At 44.4% G+C, this 24,857-nt stretch overlaps 1 protein-coding gene across 1 annotated transcript in view; it reads left to right on the top strand.

Moving 5' to 3' along the window:
* Positions 1-913: 913 nt before the first annotated feature.
* LOC144805038 (uncharacterized) overlaps positions 914-24,857 on the top strand; it is an 87,318-nt gene continuing 63,374 nt past the window's right edge. The window contains exons 1-2 of the mRNA XM_078671939.1: positions 914-1,018; positions 20,907-22,061. Of these exons, the coding sequence (XP_078528065.1) occupies positions 914-1,018; positions 20,907-22,061 (1,260 nt within the window). The remainder of the gene's footprint in view (positions 1,019-20,906; positions 22,062-24,857) is intronic.

Below are 24,857 nucleotides of genomic sequence, written 5' to 3'. Positions count from 1 at the left end.
TCTTCTCCCTGTTCTTCCATCGCACCACCATCTCCCGCTGCACCCTGAGCACCCTGGTCCTGGTCGGGTTGTCTGCCACCTCTTGTGGTTGGGAATGTTATTTTTGGCTGCCCTGCGTCCGCCTTGCCCATGGTGCCAACGCCGTGTGGCACTGGTCTGCAATGTAGGCAACCACAGCGCCCTGTGAGGTAGAGATCCTAACCGGACACAGGCTAAACTTTCACCTGCACGTTACTTCAAAAGTATGCAGCTAGCCACTCAGTCAAGCATCAAGGAGCACCCGCAGGTGGTGTGGTGTGGAGCTAGGGTCAGAATTAGCCGCAATCGGCCGTCGCGCCACGGATCTGGGTTGATTAACGCACCTAATGCATGCACTGCGCCTGTGGCCGGGCCGCCGCCACATGCCCCATAGGCTTCCCTCGTTGTAAAAACAGGTTACATCAATGTGGGTAGCAGTACATCTGTGGCCACTCACCCCAGGTCCAAGCAACAAGAAAGGAGAGCGACGCCGCAGCCAGTCTTAGCAGGCGCCTCAGCAGACAAAATGGCGGCAATGCACAGCGCAGCTTATGATACAGCGGCTTACCAGCACTCACAGCGCCATATAAAATCATGCCCACCTCGTACGTACAGATACCGTGGAAATGTTCCTCCGGAGGATCAAATAGGAGCGTTACTTATGACTCCGTTATAGTGACCACAGCGCCTATATGCTTCCAGGCAGTCAAGCATAGCACTACAGCGCAGCGTCCCAAGATCACACACACAGGGCTACCATCCAGGCTTGTAGGCAACCATCCGCAGTCTTCAGCGGTTGGGAGCGTCGGGAGGGAGGGCACAGTGCATAGCACAGCAGATCCCGGTCTCAGCGCTATTGTTATCCGTCCAGCGCCGCGGCCGGTCCGCATAGAAAATGGCTGCCTCACCAATCGGCACTCCGGCAATCCGGCGCCGCAGGATCTATACCTCGGGCAGCTTTAGCAGTGCGAACCAGGAGGCTCCGACGTTATCTGCGCAGGTGGGGGCCAGCAGCGCTCACCGACCAGACCTCGCGGCGCGTACAGCAGTTCACAATCCGATGCATCCGATCGCGGCCCACTCAGCCTCGGGCTCGATTGCAGATCAGCTCTGGAGCAACGGTTCTCGCCTCCGGCCCTCCGCTAGGCCTCTGCCCCACTCATCTTCTGGTAGCGATATTTCGCTTCTGCCGCAAGCATACAGGATGAAATTTAGGTAAGCAGGTGCTTCTGCGTCTCCGGTACCAGCGCCATTAACCGCGCCGCCCAGAGTGAAGTTTTTCTCAGGATCATGGTAGGATAATCGGCTCAGCCGGCGGAGCTCGCCTAGGCAGCAGCCATCTCGCAGCCCTGCAAGCCACACCCCCACCACACTGAAGCCTCTTAACATGCTCAAACGCATCCCCGGCTTGAGAACTATTTACGGGATGCTGGGGCATGTTACTGGTCTGGGTGCAGGGTAGGCGTATGAGAAACAAACCATACACAGTGGCCTGTGTATCAGTTTTACATTGAGCTGTGCACACATGCTTTAGCCTTTTGTCCCAGAAGGTCATCCACGAGACAGGTGATGAGGTTACTTGGCGGAAGTGTGCCACTTTACGCAAGAGGGGAAGACAACATGGGCAGCTGTAAGAAAGGTTGGTAGGTTGAGTCATAGGGAGATACTATGGGGAGAGGTGGAGAGGTGGAGATAGGGAACAGTGGGAATGTTAGGGCAAATACAAGAAGAGAAGTTACACAGGAAAGTAGCTTTGGGGGGGGGGGGAAGTAATCTACACACACACACTTGCCCACCGTTTAGCATGAGGTGACATCAGTTTCCAACATCTAAAAAACTGAAAGCATCCTTTGTCTGGGTCAAGTGCATGTCAAACTGTGGTGGTGTCTGACCATGGACAGCAGCTAAAAACAAGTTTAACAACAAGGAATCCATCAAAGCCTGTGGCTTAATCTAGGGAGGGTAAATGTAAGTGATTGTCTGATTCTTCCATTACAGCACATTATCCCACCATGCCTTGAGAGAGAGAGAGAGAGAGAGAGAGAGAGAGAGACACACACACACACACACACACACCCACACACGTACACACACACACACGCACACACGCACACACGCACACGTACACACACACACACACACCCCTCCCCCTCCCCCCCCCACTTTTTAATCATTAAATGTTTGGCTTACACAATGAGCCCCTTGTTACTGATGGGTTCTGCAGGGAGCTAGTGTTACCTTTGGGATGGGGGTGGGGGTTACTGAGTGAGCCTTTTGTGGAAAAGTAAATTTTGCCATGTTCTGTGTCCCTACGCCTCATCCATCATGTGTTATGTGTGCATGATCAATATGCATATGTTATTCCCCATTTCTGATTAAAGACGCAATTACAGTTGTGTCCACCTCTAGTATGTTAGTTTCCAGTCCTCGTGAATACTACGAATATCGGGCCTATGTAAGTGATGTTGCCACGTTTCTCAGTGTGCACGTTATTCAATTATAAAGTCTCCGTTTCCAGGCCTCAAAAGGGCCCGGACCACAGATTCAGCTCCTGTCTCCTGAAAGCCTCGCTGAGGAGCGATACAGCCCCCACCTGTATCCTCGACCCTTCACTTACTTCCTGCCTTGCAGTGCCCGGTGCACCCCGGCTCTGCCTCTGAGTCTGCCAAAAGTATGTTATAGTTCCAGCTATCAGTTCAGTCCTCCTCCTCTGCATTCCTAAGCTACTGAACTGCATCAATAGTTTCCGTCATTGTCTAGCCTCCTCGTCTCCACGTTAGAGAAATACTGTATTTAATGGTCATTTAATATTCTTCACGCACTACATGTAGAATAATGCATGGTCCAGTCTTAGAATCAAGTTAGCTTTTCCCCTCATGACTTCTAGTTTATATCAACATGTTCCCTAAACATTAGATACCAGATAGGGTTTAGGTACATGTCGCTCCGACCCTCCAGACTCTAGTCTCTGCTCCTAGCCCAGAGTTCGTAGCCCCCAGCTTCTCCTAGTAACACGTCATTGCCAGTTTTCGCGCACCATTAGGTTAGAGGTCCCGGCTCCTTAGGTAGCCCCCTCCAAAGTTTCCGCCCATTCATGACATATTCTGTTACGTTTGCACCACATATCTATGTATACTCCCAGTTACACCCACTTTTACTGTTATCTCTCGCGACTGCTACGCGTCACGCCTCCTACTCCACCTACTGTTACGCCTACTGCAATGTAATGCTATGTGTTTGCGCTATGTATATAAGTCAATGTTTTGTTATTAAATGTTAGCGCGCTCATCCCAGACCTAGCCCCAGCAGCTGCTGGGCCTCTTTTCCCCTGCTGGGCCCCAGTTGTCCTGCTGGGCCCTGTCATCCTATTCCCATGCAGGTTGTCCTGATCCTGTCCTTATGCTGTAATAAACCTGCAGAAACTCCTACTACCTCGAATCTTGACTCTTATTTATTGAGCTATCTGTTATGCTATAAGTCTAGTCAAAAATAGGGTATTATTTATTTATTTACCACATAATGGCGCCCGAACAGGGACTTGCCCTTTCCCCACGCGTCGGTGAAGCCACGCCGACCCCCTGACCCTCTGCAGTCGTGACGGAACCATATTGGCCAAGTGCAGATATTTCTGCTTCAAGTATCCCTCAGGCCCACGGAGGAGACGGAGGAGGCGGTCCAGCATCCGAACGAGACGGTGGAGGAACGCGGCGAGTCCCGACCAGAGCCCAAGCCGAGAGTCCAAGGTCCGAGGTATCCGGAGGCCCACCCGTAACTGAAGTCTGAAGTCCGAAGTCCGTCGTAGTCCAGTCCCGTCCGAGGCTTTCCGTTCCGTGCTGCCCGGTGAGTACCATTGCTGGGGTAGTATCTAGACAGGGTCAGTCTAAATTGACTCCTGGTCCGTGGGTTGGTGGTACCCAAGCCCACAAACGAAGTGTTCACCTAGGTGGATACGGGTCTTGATGCGTTCCTTTATGGGACCGGTATGTTCCGTACTGTTATAGCAGTGCATCCAGTAACTCTAGTCTGTTCCGTTCTCGAGAATTCTGTTCTGTTTCTGTTTTCAGTATTTTCAGGTAGTATTCTGTTCGAACTGTTATTTATAATGTTGTTTAATGTATTTCCAATGTCGTGGTATGCCTGAATTGTTTTCCCAATTGTTATTGTTTTTCGTGTATTGTATTGTGTTCCGATTCAAGTTTAGAATGCCGCTCTTTTCCAAGTTACGTCAGTTAAAAACTAGAAAGGGTCTGCTGGAAGCAGCAGTTCCTGTTCCGCCTAGGGACAGTCCAGGTCACTTTATGTATCAGAAACATGGCATAAGCGCCATATTGTATCTAGATTTATGGGTAGAGTATACCAAACAGTTAGAAGAAAAGTATAGATGGCCCGTATCGGGTACATGGGATGCCGAATGTATCATGCGAGTAGAAGAAGCATTATGGAAAAAGAAAGCCAGACAGTCACAGAAAGATGCCATCGAGTTATGGCGTAAGGAAGCGCATAGAAGAACGGAAAAGGAAGTCAGAAAGTCAGAGTTAAGTAGAGAATCCCAAGAACGAGCCCAAGAAAGAGAATTAATCGAGATAGGTGAACAAGTCAAAGTAGAACAGTCAGACAGACAGAGGCATGCCCTTATTAAGGGTATGTATCCTCTCCTTGCCGAAGGCTTGCCAAAAGCGACCCCAGAGGCACCCAGTAATTTCCCGCCACCATTAGTTCCGACCAAGCTACGTCACAAACCGACCGCAGCTGATATTTTTATTTCGTCCTATTTGGACGACACAGTTCCTGAATATGCAAATCCAGTTCGCGCCCCGCCTGTCCCTGTAAATCAGGCACTTCCCGTTCCTCCAGACACCGGAGTACCTGTTACGGTACCCCCGGGTCAGCCTGTCATACAAGTTCAGCCCACGTTACAATTACCGACCCTGCAAGCACGAAGAATGTCAGTCGACGATTCTAGTCTAGGGGCCGCAGGAGGAGGTCCTCCTCAAACCCCGCCGCCACACAAACGTTTATCAGCACTCGAATTACATGCTCAAGCATCACAGCGTACTCCTAAAAGTAATAAGTCTGTTACAGAAATCAGACAAGCCCTTGCCGAATGCGTCTATGACACAGTCCCAGGCGAGTATAATATGGTTTTATATTCCGTACGTGTAAGAAGGGTGACCGAGTATCTAGTCACCTTACCAAATATGAAAGAAGATCTAGACAGAATATATCGTTTCATCCGTACAGGGGATGATCCAGAAAGTATTGGCGAGATTATGTCCCAAAGGAAAGCCGAGATTCAGCTCATGATATTAAAGTTCCTGATCAATTGTCTAATAAGAGAACAAGATTACCCGTCTAAAGATCCCGCCGAAATGAGAATCCTAACAAGGTGAAGTGATAATATAGCCGAGGGTAAGCACAAGACCATTAGTGCCATGGAAAGTATGTACAAGAAAATTCGTAAAGAAATAATAAGGTTACACGAACAGCGTAAAGCAGCACAAGTAAGCGAGAAAGAAAGTATCTCTGATCCTGAAGAGGAAGACGAGAATCCCGCCAGAATAGCGTATGTAGGAAAATCCAGATTTCCAGATCGCCATTTACGTCCAGAACCTAAGTCTATTTTTCATCATCCAGCACCAGAACAAAGCTCTTTAGAACAAGTATTTCAAGCTACCGATCACATCCTGAAATCACGAGTCGGTTATAGCGAATTAAGTACTATGCATGAACAAGAACTAGCCCGATCAGCAGTCCGATGGATTACTGATTCTACCACTTTTCCAGACGAAATAGTGGCACAAATGTTTCTGAAACTGCCCCCAGCCGAGCAACGACTGGTGGGTATGTATATGATCCAACACCTCATTACCCTGTATGAGGGTCAACATTCTGATCCAGGCCCGTTACATGATATCCTGAACGAGTTACTCCAGTACAGATGGAGAGGTCTAGGTACCGATTTAATTAGTGTCATTCTAGAACAGCGTCACAAGTATAGAACGTTCCTGAACCCGCATTTTGTTCATGTCTCACCCCCAGAAAGTAAACCATTCTACATAGACAGACAGAATCCGCTACGAGAAGTCCACCCAGTCCAAGGGGCGGGTGGCGTAATGCAACGAGTGTTTGTATACACTCCGATATCAAAGATGGAACTTCTTGAAATGAAGAAATTAATTCCCTGTCATGACAAAGATCCAGCGGGGTTCCATAGAGAATTAAAAGACATGCTCCGTATGGGAGAATACACTTACCCAGATATCATTAAAATGTTAAAGGTCCTGCTACCCGCAGGGGTGTATGAAAAGTTAAAAGAAAAAGAATGGGAGGTGGGAGAGAAAAAGATCGATTGGACAGCTCTAGAAGCTGAAGACAAGGCACGAGTACCAGGTACCGGTCTTGGAGATAAATGTAAAGAATTACCAGAATTATTGATTCAAGTTTTACCCAGATTATTGACAACTAGGAAAGAAGACTGGGATGCAATCTCAGCCTGTAAACAGAAACAAGATGAAGACATTAGTGATTTTTATTCTAGATTTGAGAAATGTTTCAGTATTAACAGTGGTCTCAAGACAAGTAGTGAGTCATACCCTCACCTTTTCGTTACCAAATTAGTCGAGAATTCAAGTCCACAAATTAAAAACCGAGTTTTGAAAGTCGAAAGCACCTGGCAAGCAAATACTCCGTCCCAGATGCTCCAGATGCTCCAGTATCACCAGAATAGAATTAGAGAAGAGCAAGAACACGAAAGAAAACGTATGAAAGACACGAAAATGAAAGTGCTAGTTGCACAGTCTATTCCTCAAGACAGTCAGAAGAGAGGTCCGAATCAAGCCAGTCATCCTGCGGCTCCCGTTAAAGGGAACTGCAATTATTGTAAACAGCCAGGTCATTTTATAAACGAGTGTGCAGTTCTGAAACACAACATAGCTACTGGTAAGACTAAAGAAAGACCACGTCCGCCAAGACAAGAACAAGTTTCACAGACTCCTCAGTCACAGAATGCACCACAGACAGTTACAGTACCGCAGCCTATTGCTGCAACACAGCACGTTACATCGCAGATGTACCAGTATGCACAGTCCGAGTATCCAGAGTACCAGTCATATTCATGAAACAGCCTAGAGAGGGAGGTAGGCTTGCCTCTCATCGAGATACCTGTAGATCAAGAAGGTCCCTATGTTCACAGTCAAGTATTAGGGAAAGACAGAAAGTTTTTGATCGATACAGGGGCAAGTAGGACCACGATTAGTCACGCCGAAGTTCCAGGGGCTCCGCTCTCAGGCTCAAGAAATGTTTCCCTTGGATTTTCAGGAAAACCCATAGTTAATGAAATATCTAAGCCAGTTACTCTAGAAGTAGGTCCATTGTCCCGTACTACTGATCTGTTACTTACTAAGTCATGTCCAGAAAATCTATTAGGCATTAAGACATTGAAAGAATTAGGTGCAGTTATTTGCTGTTCCCCAGAGGGAATACGTCTGTTCCTACGTGACTTTAAGGGTCACTATGTATTACGAGATTTTGATTCAAGATTGTCTAATGTTCCGCAGCATTTATGGGCGCAAGGTCCAACTGATGTAGGTTACATGCAAATCACACCCTATCGTGTGACTCTCAAACCAGGTGTAGTGTTACCACGAATCAGACAGTACAGACTGCCGCCTGAGGCTGTAGCAGCCTTATCCAAAATTATTGACGAGCTCATGGCTCAAGGAGTAGTTGTAGAAACTGACTCCAATGTATGCAATTCTCCGATCATTCCAGTCATGAAACGTACTGATCCAAATGTACCGCCAGTATATCGATTAGTGATTGATTTGCGAGAGCTTAACAAATGTATTATTCCTCAGTACCCAGTTGTCCCAGACATTTCTTCCCTGTTAACAGCCATTGATTCCGAAGCCATGTTTTTCACTGTCATAGACCTCAAGAATGCATTTTTTAGTGTTCCAATTCATCCAGATAGCCAGTTTCTTTTCGGATTCTGTTTAAATGGAAGGAGCTATATGTTTACACGCGCTCCTCAAGGTTTCACAGAAAGCCCTAGTATTTACAGTCAAGCACTCAAGAGACAACTAGACAACATTCACATGCCAACTGACACTGCCCTGCTCCAGTATGTCGATGATCTACTGATCACAGCCCGTTCTGAACGTGACTGCGAGCGAGCATCCCTTACAGTTCTGTATTTTCTAGCCGAAATGGGGCACAAGGTGTCACCTTCGAAGCTTCAATTCTGTGTCCAGCAAGTGGTATACTTAGGACACTTGCTGTCCAAGAGGGGTAGGCAGTTGACACCCGACCGTATCCAGTTAATAGCGAGTCTTCCCCAGCCCAGAACCCAGAAGGAGGTACGTGCCTTTATCGGCCTTACTTCTTATTGTAGACAATGGATTCCCCAGTATGCATTCCTAGCCAAGCCATTGATACAGTTAACGACACAGGAGGCAGCCGTATCGACTGTCCTCCCTTGGACATCTGACCATACACTTAGTTTCAACGAGTTAAAGAAAGCCCTATGTCAAGCTCCAGTTCTAGCTACACCGAACTACAGTAAGCCTTTTACACTTTTCGTTACTGAACGCGAAGGTACAGCATTATCTGTTCTCACACAAGATCAAGCAGGTCAATACAAGCCCTGTGCTTATTTTTCGAGCACATTAGATCCAGTCGCCCAGGCGTTGCCTGCGTGCCTCAAGTCAGTTGCAGCCACAGCACTAGCTATCAGACAAAGTGATTCCATAGTTCTAGGACACTCCCTGACAGTACAAGTCCCACATTCAGTAGAAGTTCTTTTAAACCGAACACAAACTCAGCACTTGACAATTGCACGTTTAACAGGTTATGAATTGACACTGTTCCAGCCACACATAGAAATTAGACGCTGCAACGTCCTGAATCCTGCTACACTGTTACCATCAGTTAGTTCAAATCCAGACACACATGATTGTGTGGAAGTAGTTAACATTACGACAAAGCCAAGACAAGACCTGACAGATATTCCGTTACTAGATCCTGACCTGACACTTTATGTGGATGGTTCATGTATGAGAACTAGTACAGGAGAACTAGTCGCCGCGTATGCAGTGACTACTGACACTGAAGTTATTGAAACACACCGTATTGATACCCTGTCCGCTCAAGCAGCAGAGCTAGTCGCTCTGACACAAGCCTGTATACATGCCAAAAACCTGAAAGTTAATGTTTACACAGATTCACGTTACGCATTCGGAGTTGTACACGACTTCGGAGTGCTCTGGCAGGAGAGAGGTTTTATGACTTCTCATGGAACCAAGATTCAGCATGGTCTCCTTATTCAAGCCCTATTAGATGCCATACATTTACCGACATCTATTGCTATCATGAAGTGCAAAGCACATACGAAAGTTACTGACATTATTTCCCAAGGTAATGATTTAGCAGACCGCACAGCCAAGCTTACAGTACAGACTCCAGACATTCCAGTCAATCTGACACATATTCCAGATCTGACCACATGCATGACAGTTAAGGACCCTACTCAAGATGTCATAGATATACAGTCACATGCTACTCCCGATGAAATCAAGAAATGGTCTGTACAAGGAGGGGTCCAGACAGATCAAGGATGGTTAACGAAGGGTAGAGCCACATGGTTTCTCCCCGATTCTATGGTTCAAGTCATTATCAATACCACACATAGTCCAGCACATTTAGGAGAAAAAGCTATGTTAGACAGTATCCAGAACATTTGGTTCAACAAGCATTTACGAGCTGCAGCCAAGCAGAAAGTCCGTACTTGTATGATATGTTGTCAGTTTAATCCAGGTAAAAGTGTCCCGGTGGAACAAGGTGGTTTCCAGCCCCCTGACCACCCTTTTGAGGTCCTCCAGATGGATTATATTCAAATGGAGCGATGTCGAGGTTTCAAGTATGTCCTTGTAGTTGTATGCGCTTTGTCCAGGTGGACAGAAGCATATCCAGTCCCAGATTACACAGCCGCGACCACTGCCAAGCAGTTGGTTCGTGAATTCTTCCCTAGATATGGACTCCCTAGAGTCGTATATTCTGATAACGGCCAGCCATTCTCATCCGAACTCATGAAACATGTTTCCCTTTTGTTAGGGTACCAGTGGAAGTTCCATTGTGTACGCCATCCAGAAGCAGCTGGACTAGTCGAAAGGCATAATCAGACTCTGAAAATCCGTATAGCAAAAGTCTGTAAAGACAAGGGTGTGGACTGGTTAGTAGCTTTGCCAGTCGCTCTGTTTTATATGCGTATGGTCGCACATTCCAGATCAGGTCTGTCCCCGTATGAGGTCGTTTTCGGCCGCCCCCCTAACATGTGGGGTACTCCTAGACCCCGAAGTATTACCGATGTTTCATGTAATATGCTGACAGATTACCTAGCTTCCTTGATGTCTGCCCTCAACTCATGTCGTTCACAGGTTGCCGCCGCATTTCCAGACAATACCGAGGTGGCACCGCACGAGATCGTTCCAGGGTCCCTAGTGATGATCAGAAATTTCGACAGATCAAGTCCGCTGGAACCACGTTGGAAGGAGCCACGTCAGGTCCTCTTGACCACCCGAACTGCCGTCAAGTTGGAAGGCAGGAAGGGGTGGGTCCACCTTTCTCATGTAAAACTTTTCAAAGGACCGAAACCAGTCTTTAAAAACATTCCCAAGAACATTTCCCAGGATTCGAAGGATTGCCAGAACATTGTTTTGAAGGACTGTCCCGCACCAGACTTTATTACAACCCCTCCCTTGTTAGAGAAAACCCCGCAACAGGAGTATAAGTTAAAGCTCAGGTCTAATAAGTCAGCCAGTTTGATTGTATAAGTCCTCCCCTAGGTGAAACGGTTAGACTGTTTCTGACATGTATAAAATAGACCCCCATAGTGAGAGAGTCAGTCAAAGCTCAATCAAATATATCGTTTTTCTGAGTTTCATATTATTCATCAGCATAATGATTTCCTGCACCAGCTATGCTTTCTATCTGTGTTTTTCAGTTCCTCATGTAAATATGTCTGCTCATGCTACAGTAGAGCACACGTTTAGTGATCTGCCTCCTCACGAATATGCATACCGCCTCGCTATGCGTAATAACACATTTATCCGTATGTTACATTATTCACACCAGACCAGCAATGCCACTAATTGTTGGGTGTGTGGTCGACTCCCCCCTTTCCAGACACCAAAGGGAGTTCTGCCACTCTTTCCTTATCCATTCTCACACAATGGTTCGTGTGGAGCATGGTCCACGTTAACGTCATCCTCAACAGATATGTCTTTTCTTAACAGTACATGTTTCCCAGACAAACAAGGTTTCCCCCACAGAACAGGTTTAGATTTAGAAAATGAAGTATATAATTTAGGAAATTATTCGTCGAATTTCATGGTTCTGAATGTTCAGTCTGATACTACTCCAGACTCACCCGCTATTTCAGTACTACCAGTCAAAGGCGAATTATGTGTCCGTAGTTATGGTTCTGTACATATAGGTCATAGTGAATGTACTACTGTTATCCAGTATAGTGACAGTGGGAAATCTATTTTCAAAGCTTCACGTCATTCTTATTTTATTTGTGGTCAAACTGCATATGTCCGTCTGCCCCTCGATTGGGAGGGAACCTGTTACATTGCTTTCCTACTGCCACCTGTTTTCCTAGCCCCACCTGACTATCATAGGAATTCTTTCTTAGTACACACTAGACACAAGAGGAATCTCCCGATTGTCGATTATACTGAAACTGCCGCAGAGCAATTCATTGATATAGATAAAGGTGTTTTCCCTTATTTAGGTACAGTTGTAAATAGTAAGCTTATCCGTAGGTTAACAAGAACCCTTGAAGCAGTAGTAGATGAGACTGCCTCTGCTCTAGGTAACTTAACTGAAGAACAATCCTTTATGAGAATTGTCGTTTTACAGAATCGTCTCGTCCTTGACGTCATACTGGCCGACAGGGGCGGGGCCTGTAGAATTCTCGGATCCAGTTGTTGCATTTTCATTCCAAATAACGCGCCGTCTGTTTATTCAGCTATAACCAGACTCCATAAAATTGCCCATCTGTTACACCAAGATCCAGGCACCTGGACATGGTCCGGTTGGTTCTGGAATATAATTTCCGCATGGGGATGGAAAGTCCTGTCCTTTTTAGGTATTGCAGTAGCGATCATATTTAGCTGCTGCCTCTGTATACAATGTGGCCCTGCGATTTGCAGCATGTGTGCTACCTCTTGTATTCCCAGTCCCAAGCCCCGTTCTAAATCCCGCTCCAAGACAATTCGAGACGAGCAAATGGTACTGTATGAAATGATAGACGGTATCATGAATATTGATGTTTCCTGATGGAAACGTAGTGACAAGGAGGGAATGTGGAAAAGTAAATTTTGCCATGTTCTGTGTCCCTACGCCTCATCCATCATGTGTTATGTGTGCATGATCAATATGCATATGTTATTCCCCATTTCTGATTAAAGACGCAATTACAGTTGTGTCCACCTCTAGTATGTTAGTTTCCAGTCCTCGTGAATACTACGAATATCGGGCCTATGTAAGTGATGTTGCCACGTTTCTCAGTGTGCACGTTATTCAATTATAAAGTCTCCGTTTCCAGGCCTCAAAAGGGCCCGGACCACAGATTCAGCTCCTGTCTCCTGAAAGCCTCGCTGAGGAGCGATACAGCCCCCACCTGTATCCTCGACCCTTCACTTACTTCCTGCCTTGCAGTGCCCGGTGCACCCCGGCTCTGCCTCTGAGTCTGCCAAAAGTATGTTATAGTTCCAGCTATCAGTTCAGTCCTCCTCCTCTGCATTCCTAAGCTACTGAACTGCATCAATAGTTTCCGTCATTGTCTAGCCTCCTCGTCTCCACGTTAGAGAAATACTGTATTTAATGGTCATTTAATATTCTTCACGCACTACATGTAGAATAATGCATGGTCCAGTCTTAGAATCAAGTTAGCTTTTCCCCTCATGACTTCTAGTTTATATCAACATGTTCCCTAAACATTAGATACCAGATAGGGTTTAGGTACATGTCGCTCCGACCCTCCAGACTCTAGTCTCTGCTCCTAGCCCAGAGTTCGTAGCCCCCAGCTTCTCCTAGTAACACGTCATTGCCAGTTTTCGCGCACCATTAGGTTAGAGGTCCCGGCTCCTTAGGTAGCCCCCTCCAAAGTTTCCGCCCATTCATGACATATTCTGTTACGTTTGCACCACATATCTATGTATACTCCCAGTTACACCCACTTTTACTGTTATCTCTCGCGACTGCTACGCGTCACGCCTCCTACTCCACCTACTGTTACGCCTACTGCAATGTAATGCTATGTGTTTGCGCTATGTATATAAGTCAATGTTTTGTTATTAAATGTTAGCGCGCTCATCCCAGACCTAGCCCCAGCAGCTGCTGGGCCTCTTTTCCCCTGCTGGGCCCCAGTTGTCCTGCTGGGCCCTGTCATCCTATTCCCATGCAGGTTGTCCTGATCCTGTCCTTATGCTGTAATAAACCTGCAGAAACTCCTACTACCTCGAATCTTGACTCTTATTTATTGAGCTATCTGTTATGCTATAAGTCTAGTCAAAAATAGGGTATTATTTATTTATTTACCACACTTTGGTAGTCTAAGATTTGCGAATGGAGCTAGGGATTCTCGGCTAGAGATGCCTGAAGTTTCACAGTGGATGCCGCTGATGGCTTCGCGGTTACATGTGGAGCTACTGTTAGGCCGGTGGTTCGAGAAGAGGGAGGGATGATTGAGAGTTGAGTTATAGATTTAGACATGACAAGAGAGCTAGACTGTGAACCAGAAGAATAGAAGCTGGCTTCAGAGGGGGGAGAAGAGATGTGAGGGTCCTGGAGGCTTGGTAGTGAGGTTACACTGTCAGCAAGGTAAGGATTTCATTGAGTGCAAGAACAAGGAAAGGGTTGGACATGGCTAGAGATGGGTCAGAAGTTTGCTGTGGAGCAGGAAAAAAATATGAATATTAGATGTGGCTAAAAGTGTTGGGTTCCTTAGGCAATGCAGGGGCTCGTTTTGATGCTTTTTTGGTTTCAAACTAGAGTTTATGGTCATTGTAAAACACTCTATATAAAAGCATTCCTGTTCTTCTCTGGCTCCTATTCTACATCGAGCCTCTACTCAGAGCACTTTAATATATGTTGTTTCTATATTTAGTTGCCTCTAACAAGACCTTGTGCATGTATTTCTGTGCTTTGCAGACAGTATCTTTTGAGCAGATGAATAACTTCACTGCTGCATGCTTCGAGGTTAAATCTTGCGAATTGTGGTCCTCTCTAAATGTTACAACCTTTGTGAGGTGTAGTTGATTGAGCACATTAGAGCCAACAGACCAAGAAGCCAAATCAAAGTCCAAGGAAAGACTGTGAGACACAGGGAGGTGTTTGAAAGTCTGAAAACAAAGCACGTCCAAGCTTTACTGATGTGGGGAACACCAGGGCCTTGTTAATCTATCAACATCAGGCCAGAAGAGGAACAGGGCACCTTCAGACTCACCACACTCCCTCCTCAAGTTCTCTGTGACCACTGTTAAGAAGCCCATTTTATGCCCTGCATTAAAAGGGTCTCAATCCTTTTTACATTTCTTAGTTAGTGGTATATTTGAGGTACATTTTCCAGATGTTGACCTAGTGTTGGCATACAATACATCATGCTAGTGAAGTTATAATCTGTTGGCTAGGTTAGCAGCTGTTAAATGTGAGCACCAAACTTCTAACATTGCTCAATTTAGCTACAGTGGGTGATCTTTGGTAAATGATCAGAAAACTGTTTGCACTTGGATAAAGGCTTCTCCCTTTCCCAGGCAACTGTATATTTACATATTAAGTGTTTTATTGATTAGGAGCACAACACCACTTTGTGTAAAACAGTATTAAAATCACGAGCACAGAGACCGAAAGGTACTCAGATAAGGTCCCAGTGAGGGCCAGTGGAGCCACTATCGTGTAAGGAGGAAGAATTACCATGTAGTAGATATCGGCAACAGCGGTTCCTTGCTCTCTCAAATGGTGAGCGTTTCATGTCCCACTAGAATAGTTTCCCTATTTGGAAGATATTAGTCTTGATACTGGTTGATGCCTTGCTGTGGGCTCCAGCCTATCCTGGAGGAATCCTGTTCCCAAATAATCTAGTTACAGCTAGGTGAGTCAATTTGGAGTCCTCCATATGTTTTTGAATTAATTTTATTGGATAACACACACCATTCTTGCCTGAGGCTTTGTTTCCCCGTAAAGGCTGTTGTTAATTTGCTAGTCCTGAGGAAGACCTTCTGTGATTTGTATACACTAACACACCAGGGTCGAAACGTCGGGTCGAAACGTCGATGACATCTTATTGGTCCATGATTGTGGTCAACCATCTCTAATGAAATGAATGAAGAGATAAGGTGTATGTTGAGCCAGTTGTCACAATAAGGATACACATTTCTTTATTTGTTTCATGTGCATTTTTTTGTGTTGTGTCAAGCACTTTTGCACGTTGTGTCATCAGTCACATTGTTCGATATTTGTTTGTCCGTGACAGCCATATACGAAGAAAATTGTGTATATTATCTGAGTATATCATTTGGAATATACACAATATTTAATATTTATTCTGTGTGTTGTCTATATTTTTATTGATTGTACCATGGGGGTGTTAAATATTGGATTAATATAGGGCCACGCTCCATGTTTGTTGTGTATATTGTTTAAATAATTTTTGAGACCATATATTGATCTGCATACATTGGTGATATATTCTAGACACCATCTTTTCACACTAAGGAATTGCGACACGCAACAGAACAGCTTTATCACTTCATAGAAAGTTTGCATTTTCCTGCCCTAGCCACTTGGTGCCTGCAACCTATTTCTGGTCACATGACTGGGTGAAGTTGGCAGTGGGGCTTTCTGTATTCCTCCCAGACAGTCACAAACAATGGGATAGAACGTGTGACTGATGGGCCATCACTAGCAGGATGGGAGGAAGCAGCTGGGCCCAGCCTCACTTACACCTGAATAGGCTGTATCCTGTGTCCACACAAAGGTCTGCATACTCCCTATATTTTAGCGTGGAGCCACATTAGGAAAAACAGGGCATCTGTGTACTTGAAGGGCATGCCTCTTGAAGCTTGTTCCCACTTCAAAAGCATTACTGTGTATAAAAGAACCATCTCTGATACCACTCCTTCAGTATGCTTCTGGACCTGTGGATACTGTGCCAGGAAGAAGGGCTGCTGTGCTGCTGAAGGTCTGCCTCTCTGCTGGACTCCTGCATTTCTGTGCAGACCTACTGGCCTACAGTCCTACTGCCCTCTTGCCTGAGTAAGAAGGAATGGACCTGCATCCCTTGAACCCAGAACCCAGAGTGACTCCAATGGCTGGTTGAATTTCCTCCTAAACTGAAGCCTCGGGGACATAACATGCTTTCAACAACCCAACCTTGCATCTGCACTTCGACTCTACCATCTGCGATTCTTTCCTGCCAAGTTCTGTCAACCAAGTCCAGGACACTTCGAAGTGGGCCTAAGGTACTCTGCTAGCCTCTGCGGATCCAGAAGAACCGACACATCTCTGCTGTGCGGCGCAAACCCAAGCAGAGCCAACCCAATCACCGCACTACATGGATCGGAACCAATGCAAAAAAACTGCATCAAAGCCCGAGAATGCATCTGAACTGCTGCTGTGTGAGACATCCCCCGCACAGGCCCTCACATCCCACTTAGATGTCAGCCTCAGCAATGGACTCCACATTGTAGCCCCACAGCTCCCCTGAACTGATACATCTCCCCAACTGTGCAGTGCATCTCCGACTTGGACTTCACATTGCACGCCGTCATTGATGATGACGCAACAGGACCTCACACTGCAGGCACGCCATATCTCCGTTCCGATGCACCGCCTCAGCTGCACGATACATCTTCTACGCGGATCCACACAAGGTTCTGCAAAGTGGGTTTAAGGTAATCTGTTCAGCAAGCATAACTGGGTCCCTGTAGCCGACACACACTCTTTAACGGTCAGCCTGAACATGTTACTGTGTCCCGATCTGCCGTGACCAGATAGCTTCAGCAAGTACTTTACTCTTTTGGTGCCATTTACTCTAAACACTTTAATGTTCAATATCTCCAGTTCTACTAATTCGATTTTTGTCATGGTTTATTACATTTAGCTTTATTTGTATAAGCTGGTGTAGGATCTTTTTGTGTGGTATTTACACAGTTTTTCTAACAACCCCCCACTGTCTTATTATGGCATGAAGCTGTTGTTTTCCTTTGCAACTCAGCAGTTATTTTCCAATTACCTGGCCTCATCCCTAGTCACTGGTCTGTTCTGTATGTGACCTTTGTATCCACACAGTAGGCCATCAAAGAGGTATCTAAATATATCTCTGTTCCAACTTTTTAATGAGGCTTTGCTGATTCAGTGCCCCACCGTGATCCTTTCCCCACTCTGCTGCCTCTACAGAAATGGACACTGCCAATTCACATTTAAGCAAATTATGCTTTTGAGTCAGTAGATGGCTACTAATGTTTAGACTTGTAAAAAAACAAGGGGGACCCACTAAATGGCTCGGGACCATGGGTATCAATTATTTTCTGGAAACAAAGGTCCTAAGCCTAGAACAATTTTTTAAAACAATGTAATATAGACCACACTCGGACACTATATGCACTTATTCTTATACCCAGCCGGGCAAAGAATTTATTAAGAAAGATAGGACAAATATCCAAAATATAAATTACAATTTGACAACAAACATTTGGCGTTTGAAGTAAGGCACAAGCCTGTGCCGTACTTAGAGATAGAGGAAAGTTGTGAAAGAGGGTACAGAGGAGGGGACAGTTTACGTCAGGCAAAGAGAAAGTTTGAGCGAAGCTGGATACTGCATTGAGATTCAAATTGGCAGTATTCCCCAGAGTAGTACATACATATATAAATGTTCATAAATCAACTGTATGTCTACTAAACAAAGTCAACGGCGTTTCGATCCCGTGCTCAGAATTATGGGATCATCATCAGGACTTAATAATTGCCTGGTATAACAAGAAAAAGGCCAATTCGGAAATTAAATATTGGCGGAATAATTTGCAGGTCGAAGCATGCCCTGTGTGGGTGCCCCGTCTGATTGGTTTAGAACAGCGTTCGATACAATGTTCGATCCGCGTTTAGATAGAAGCTTGTCCGTAGGTGCGGTCGGTAAAATTACGCGATCCGCTTCAGAAGGGTGGTCGGACGGAGTGCCGATACACAGGTTCCTCGTAGGTAACGCTGCTTCCCTACGAGGAACCTGTGTATCGAACGCTGTTCTAAACCAATCAGACGGGGCACCCACACAGGGCATGCTTCGACCTGCAAATTATTCCGCCATTATTTAATCTCCGAATTGGCATTTTTCTTGTTATACCAGGCAATTATTAAGTCCTGATGATGATCCCATAATTCTGAGCACGGGATCGAAACGCCGTCGACTTTGTTTAGTAGACATACAGTTGATTTATGAACATTTATATATGTATGTACTACTCTGGGGAATACTGCCAATTTGAATCTCAATGCAGTATCCAGCTTCGCTCAAACTTTCTCTTTGCCTGACGTAAACTGTCCCCTCCTCTGCACCCTCTTTCACAACTTTCCTCTATCTCTAAGTACGGACAGGCTTGTGCCTTACTTCAAACGTCAAATGTTTGTTGTCAAATTGTAATTTATATTTTGGATATTTGTCCTATCTTTCTTAATAAATTCTTTGCCCGGCTGGGTATAAGAATAAGTGCATATAGTGTCGGATTGTGGTCTATATTACATTGTTTTAAAAAATTGTTCTAGGCTTAGGACCTTTGTTTCCAGAAACTAATGTTTAGACAGCCCTACCAGTTGTACTCCAGTTCGGTCAAAGACATTATAACGGGGCTGGCTCAGTCAGGAGTACCCTCTTCAGCCCACCATCGTAGTTACCGTCCATGCATACCCTCATAATTGCATTATCAATACCTCCTGTGGAATTAAGCCCCTTCTTATGGAGAACATGGGCCTTTCTTATTAAAACCAATCAAATATTTCTGAATCAGACAGATATAGAACTGGAAGGAATTATTGGAGTTTAGAGTATAAAGATCAGTCATTTTAAAGAAAACAAGAAGTTTGACCTTTCATCAAGCTGCTGTTGCTCATGGAGTTCAGCGTCTGAGAGCTGCTGCCTTTGGCCACACATCGTGTCGCTTATCATCTGATGTATCTCTTGTAATTTGATCAGTTTTCACAGGCAACAAGGAAACTAGCGCTACGTGCCACAATTTAACTTACCCAAAAACATTGTAAATATGCCATAAAGTTAGATGCAAAGCTAAAGTGCAAACTTCTTTGGCCCTGTATGCTGCTTGGTGAAATTAATGCGCCGTTAGTGCACCATGTCCCTCATGTAACAAATCCATCAATTTCACCCTCCAATGTGGCACCGTCAGTTTATCTGCTCTTCTGACAACACCGTTTACCTTGGACAACTGTATTTATTCATGCTTCTCAATTTATCTGCCATTCTTAGCTAAGGACAAAGGATACATTTGTTTTACTTTTGTCAACTAATCAGCACATTGGACTTCCACAATCATTGGGCGTCAGCAATTGCTCAACCTCAACTAGATTACCCGCTCGCCAAAATCATTTTATCAATACCATTTTCACCTTCAGTGCTCCGCATTATAAGTTTCTAGAACAGGCATGTTACACCATAAAATAAAAAGTATCAATGAACCAATGACATACAGCATATTGTAGGGGCAGGCAATGAAGCCAGGCAGCTCCATGTACAAAAATATTGGATGAATGCCACAACACTGTGAGGTGCATCCTGCTGCCTTGGGTCTTCCTGTCCGTCTCTTACTCCAAGCACTGTTCTCGTTTTAAACAAATCTTGACTATATGCAGCTACATAGAGCTGTAACTATTATGCAAGTGCTACGCAAGTGTTCTTTCTTTACTAATTTACTCTACGAACACTGGTAAATCAACACATTTCCTTAAATAAATAAGTTGTGACATGTTCAACTGAACTTTTATTGAAATATCTGTTTATAGTGAAATAACCTTGATAAGTTTCCCAGATGGTATAGCAGAGATGTTTTTATGGCCAGTTAAATATTGTGCATGCAAATTCCATTATTTTTCCATGCAGTAATTATTATTATTTTTTTACATTCAACAGAAGAAAAGCCTTGAATGCACAAAATGTTTATGAATAAAGAAGAGAATGCTGTAAATCTGCAAAAACAGCCAAAGCATAAGCTCCAATATTAAAGAAAGCCTTCACGTCCGAGACAGAGGACCCCGAGGATAAACTGACAGATCCTGGAGGAAGCAGTCAAAGCAATTCAGTGGATGTAAGAGTCTGAGCTGTGCATCCCCACGCAACAAGACGAAGAAAAGAACTCTAGAGGATTAAGGCAAACTACCTCCTGTATAAACAAGTCCAATAACAGCATTTTATCTGTAGGATGTGGTTACAGCTATGCTTTGCTGTCCACAATTATAACAACCCACCATTCAGAGCTGTAGGTGTACCGCAAACACTTTCTAACTAAACAACATCAACCAGAGAAGAGCACAATGGAGTGGAGCCAGACAACTGAAGGGTGAAGGAAAGACAAATTCTGCTATCTACAATACAAACTTTTTCCCAATTTGTTGTGACCAGTAGGATGAATAATCTTTATCCACAAGCACGCAACACCATTATTGAATCTAAAGACACAATTGCCCACTAAGAAGGGCATTTAGTGATAATTGTACTTTGTTAAATCAGAAAGAAAATGTCTGAAATATCATACACTTGCAGGGAATGCGAGACTAACGCAAGTGCTTTATCAACCATGTTGGCCCATCCGGAAAAGCAGTCATAGGATGAAGAAAAATATATACCCGACCCGAAGAAAGAAAAATCATACACATGCAGCGAAAGCTTTAGTTTGTCATCACTACTAAAGTGCCGTCAGCAAACGCACACCGATGAAAAATCATTCAACTGCAGTGAATGTGTGAAGAGCTTCATTCAATTATCAGGCCTACAAAGACATTTACAAAAACACGCAAGGGACAAATCTTACCATTGCAATGAATGTGGAAGTAGTTTTAGTGACTCCTCAAAGCTAAGGATTCATCAGAGAATGCACACGGGAGAAAAACCATTCAAGTGCAATGAATGTGAGAAGAGTTTTAGTAGGTTATCAACCCTAAAACAGCATCAGAGAACACACACCGGGGAAAAGCCATATCACTGCAATGAATGTGGAAGTAGTTTTAGTCAATCGTCAACATTAAGGAAACATCAGCGAATACACACAGGAGAAAAACCTTTCATATGCATTGAATGTTTGAAGAGCTTTAGTCAGTTATCACACCTACAAAACCATCAACGGAAACACACGGGGGAAAAACCATATCATTGCAGTGAATGTGGAAGTAGTTTTACTGAATCGGCAAAACTCAGGATTCATCAGCGAACACACACAAAGGAAAAACCATTTAAATGCACTGATTGTGGTTGTAGTTTTAGAGAATCCACAACATTAATAAATCATATGCGAACACACACAGAGGAAAAACCATACCATTGCAATGAATGCGGAAGCCGTTTTAGGAACTCCTCATATCTCAGGATTCATCAGAGAACGCACACAGGGGAAAAGCCATACAAGTGCAGTGAATGTGTGAAGTGCTTTCGTCGGTTATCATACCTACAAAGCCATCAGCGAACACACACAGGGGAGAAGCCATTCAAGTGCAATGAATGTGAGAAAAGTTTTAGTCAATCGGCAAACCTAAAACAGCATCAGAGAACTCACACTGGGGAAAAACCATATCAGTGCAGTGAATGTGGAAGTAGTTTCAGTAACTTATCAACATTAAGATATCATCAGCGAACACACACCGGGGAAAAGCCATTCAAATGCAGTGAATGTGAGAAGAGCTTTAGTCAATCGGCACACCTAAAACAGCATGAGAGAACTCACACTGGGGAAAGACCATATCAGTGCAGTGAATTGGACGTAGTTTTAGTAAATCTTCTACATTAATGACTCATCAGCAAACACATACAGAGGAAACGCCAAGTGCAGTCAATGTGAGAGGACCTTTTGTCGACTATCAAACATACAAAGACATCAGTGTATACACACAGAGGAAACTCCACTCAAGTGTAGCCAATGCTTGAAGAGCTTTTGATGATTTTCAAGCCTACAAAGCACCAGTGTATGCACACAGGAAAAACTATTCAATTGCAGTGAATGTGTGAAGAGCTTTAGTTAGTCATCACTACTACATAAGCCTTCAGCAAACACACCCAAGGGGAAAACATTCAAGTACATTGAACAAGTGAAGACCTTTTTCTGATTCTCACCCCAATAATCCTTTGAATACCATAAGCAAAAACTCACCTTAATGAAACGCGCATAGAAGTAATCCTAGAGGTGCAGCAAATCCGCAAACATTTAAGGCCATCAACATCCTGTCTGTGGACACACTCAGGAATAAAAAATTGCAGTTCTTTTGAGATGAAGGAATTACTCAAAATAATAAAATTACAATGATATGGAATCTTTGAATACCAGATTATAAAAAGTAGGTGATAAAAGACTGGATTAGTAGGAAAGAAGAAAAAAAAGATATTTGTAAAATTATAAAAGTGTCTGTTCTCAGCGATTGTTCATTTCTTTAAACCTAGGAAAAAAATACAAAATACCAGCAAAACATACTGGGAGACGAGCACAATGTGAACTAAAATAAAATAACCATTGTTTGTTTTTATTTATTTAGGTATAGTTAAAAAGAAAAACATCCAAGTACACCTGATCATCCAATAATGTGAACAATGCTTGGACTTAAAAGGGTCATTAAAAACTAGTTTAAGGGATTAGTTAATAACCCTATAAGCCCAGCACACTAAAACTAATTTAACAAGCACATACTGGTGGAAATTCCTAGCTGGTTCGGATGTTAGGTCATTTTGCGGAACATTGCAGGTTCTGTTGGCGCATCTAGAGAACAGTGTCCAAAAGCAGGAGAAGTGAAAGTGTGAAAATATGAGCTGCAACTCTCAGGCTTGATGCGTTCAGTTATGGTATGTTATGCCAACTGGATTTGCAAGACACCCTGATCACCAATTGAACAAAAACAGGCTCTGATGGGGAGGGGGAGTTCCTTCTGGTCTTGGGGGCGATTGGGAGAAGACATATCTGGGAGTGAGATGATGCAGGGATGTGGTTGCAGAGTCGTCCAGCTCATCTGTGTTGCCTATTATGGGTATGGAAGTGAATGTGGTCATTGAGCTACGCAAGGACTAAGATGTGGAGTGCCTTTGTAGGTGAATGTGGGGGGATTGAAAGTGGTGCTCTTCTAGATGGGGAGTCAGTGAGGGTGATGTGTGTCCATGGATGGAGATTGAGTATGAGTCTGCTGCTGTGTTTTGGACCGCTTGATATTTGTTGGTGAACTTGGTGGTTGTACCTGCATAGGGGGTGTTGCCGTAGTCTAGTCTACTGGTGAAGAATGCTTGTCTGACACTCCTGCTGCTGTATAATGAGAACCGTTTGAATATTTTCTTAAGCATCTTGACAGTGTGGAAGCATGTAGCTGCTACTGTGCTGTCTTGGGTGGTCATGGAGATTTGGCTATCGATTATGATACCCATTTCCTTGCGTTGTGGTTGGAATGGATGTAGGGCCTCTGGTCCTGGGTTACCTGGCCGGGGTCCAGAGAGGGGTGTACTTGCCGGACAGTACCACTTCAGATTTGTCAGCACGTAGCTTGAGGCCGCTTCTTTTCATCTATTATGCTATGTTGAATATTCACATAAGGAAGGGTGATTGTGTGATCGATGTTTCTTCTGAGATGGAGAGTATGAGTTGCATGTCATCTGCACTTGAGATAATGCTGAAGTCGTAGGGCCATACGATGGAGGCCAGTGAAGCAATGTAGACATTGAAGAGGATGGGACTCAAGGAAGAACCCTGTGGCAGTGCCCCATATATGTCTTCCCACCCATGATGCGGGAGATGTGATGCTCATTTCCATCATCACATGCATCTTCTAATGCACGAGCCATAGTGGCACTTCCCCAAAGGTGTACAACATCGAGCTGGATCCTTGAGAGATTTGCTGGCTTACCACTATGTAAATGATTCACAATTAGAATTTTAAAAGTATCTTTTTTACAGAGAATCACTCATCCAAATCCGAACTGGTGGAAGAACAGAACTGGTGCATGATAGCAAAATTATTGATAGGAGAAAGGGCTGTTGAAAAGTTTAGTTCTCATTTGGTTTCTAAAAGCTTGACAGCTAGGGAGAGATTGCATCTTGAGCAGTAAAGAATTCCAGCTCTGAAGAGCTAGAATCCAGAACTATCGACTCCCTACAAGACATTTCTGGATTCTTGGCACTGGAAAAGAAATCGTGATTCAGAAGAGAATGAGCGCAAACAATACTGAGTCTTGACACAAATGATATTCAGGTTTGTGTATACCTGCAAAAAGGAACCCTCATTGTATAATCTCCACAAGTGTTTGAATGGACTTACAAAGTATGTGCTGCCTCGTGGGCAAACAATACACTTTATTATGCAGCTGGGGCTTCCTCAGACCACAAATAAGATAGACCGCAGCATTCTAAATAATCTGAAGTTCGTATTTGATGGCTCCAGCAACACAAAAGAGGAGTGTTCTCATAGCCTAGGCTTGTATAGAGGAAGGAGTTCACCAATATAATATGCAAATCAAATTAAAGGAAAGGGCAAATCTTCAGTAGCCGAAGATGGTAGAAAATAATGCCTTGCACTGAGTTCATTTTAGCGAAGTG

This window comes from Lissotriton helveticus, chromosome 1_2 (genome assembly GCF_964261635.1).
Source record: "Lissotriton helveticus chromosome 1_2, aLisHel1.1, whole genome shotgun sequence".
NCBI lineage: Eukaryota > Metazoa > Chordata > Amphibia > Caudata > Salamandridae > Lissotriton > Lissotriton helveticus.
The sequence above is the reverse complement of the archived record's forward strand: the minus strand, read 5'-3'. Positions and strand labels throughout refer to the sequence as shown.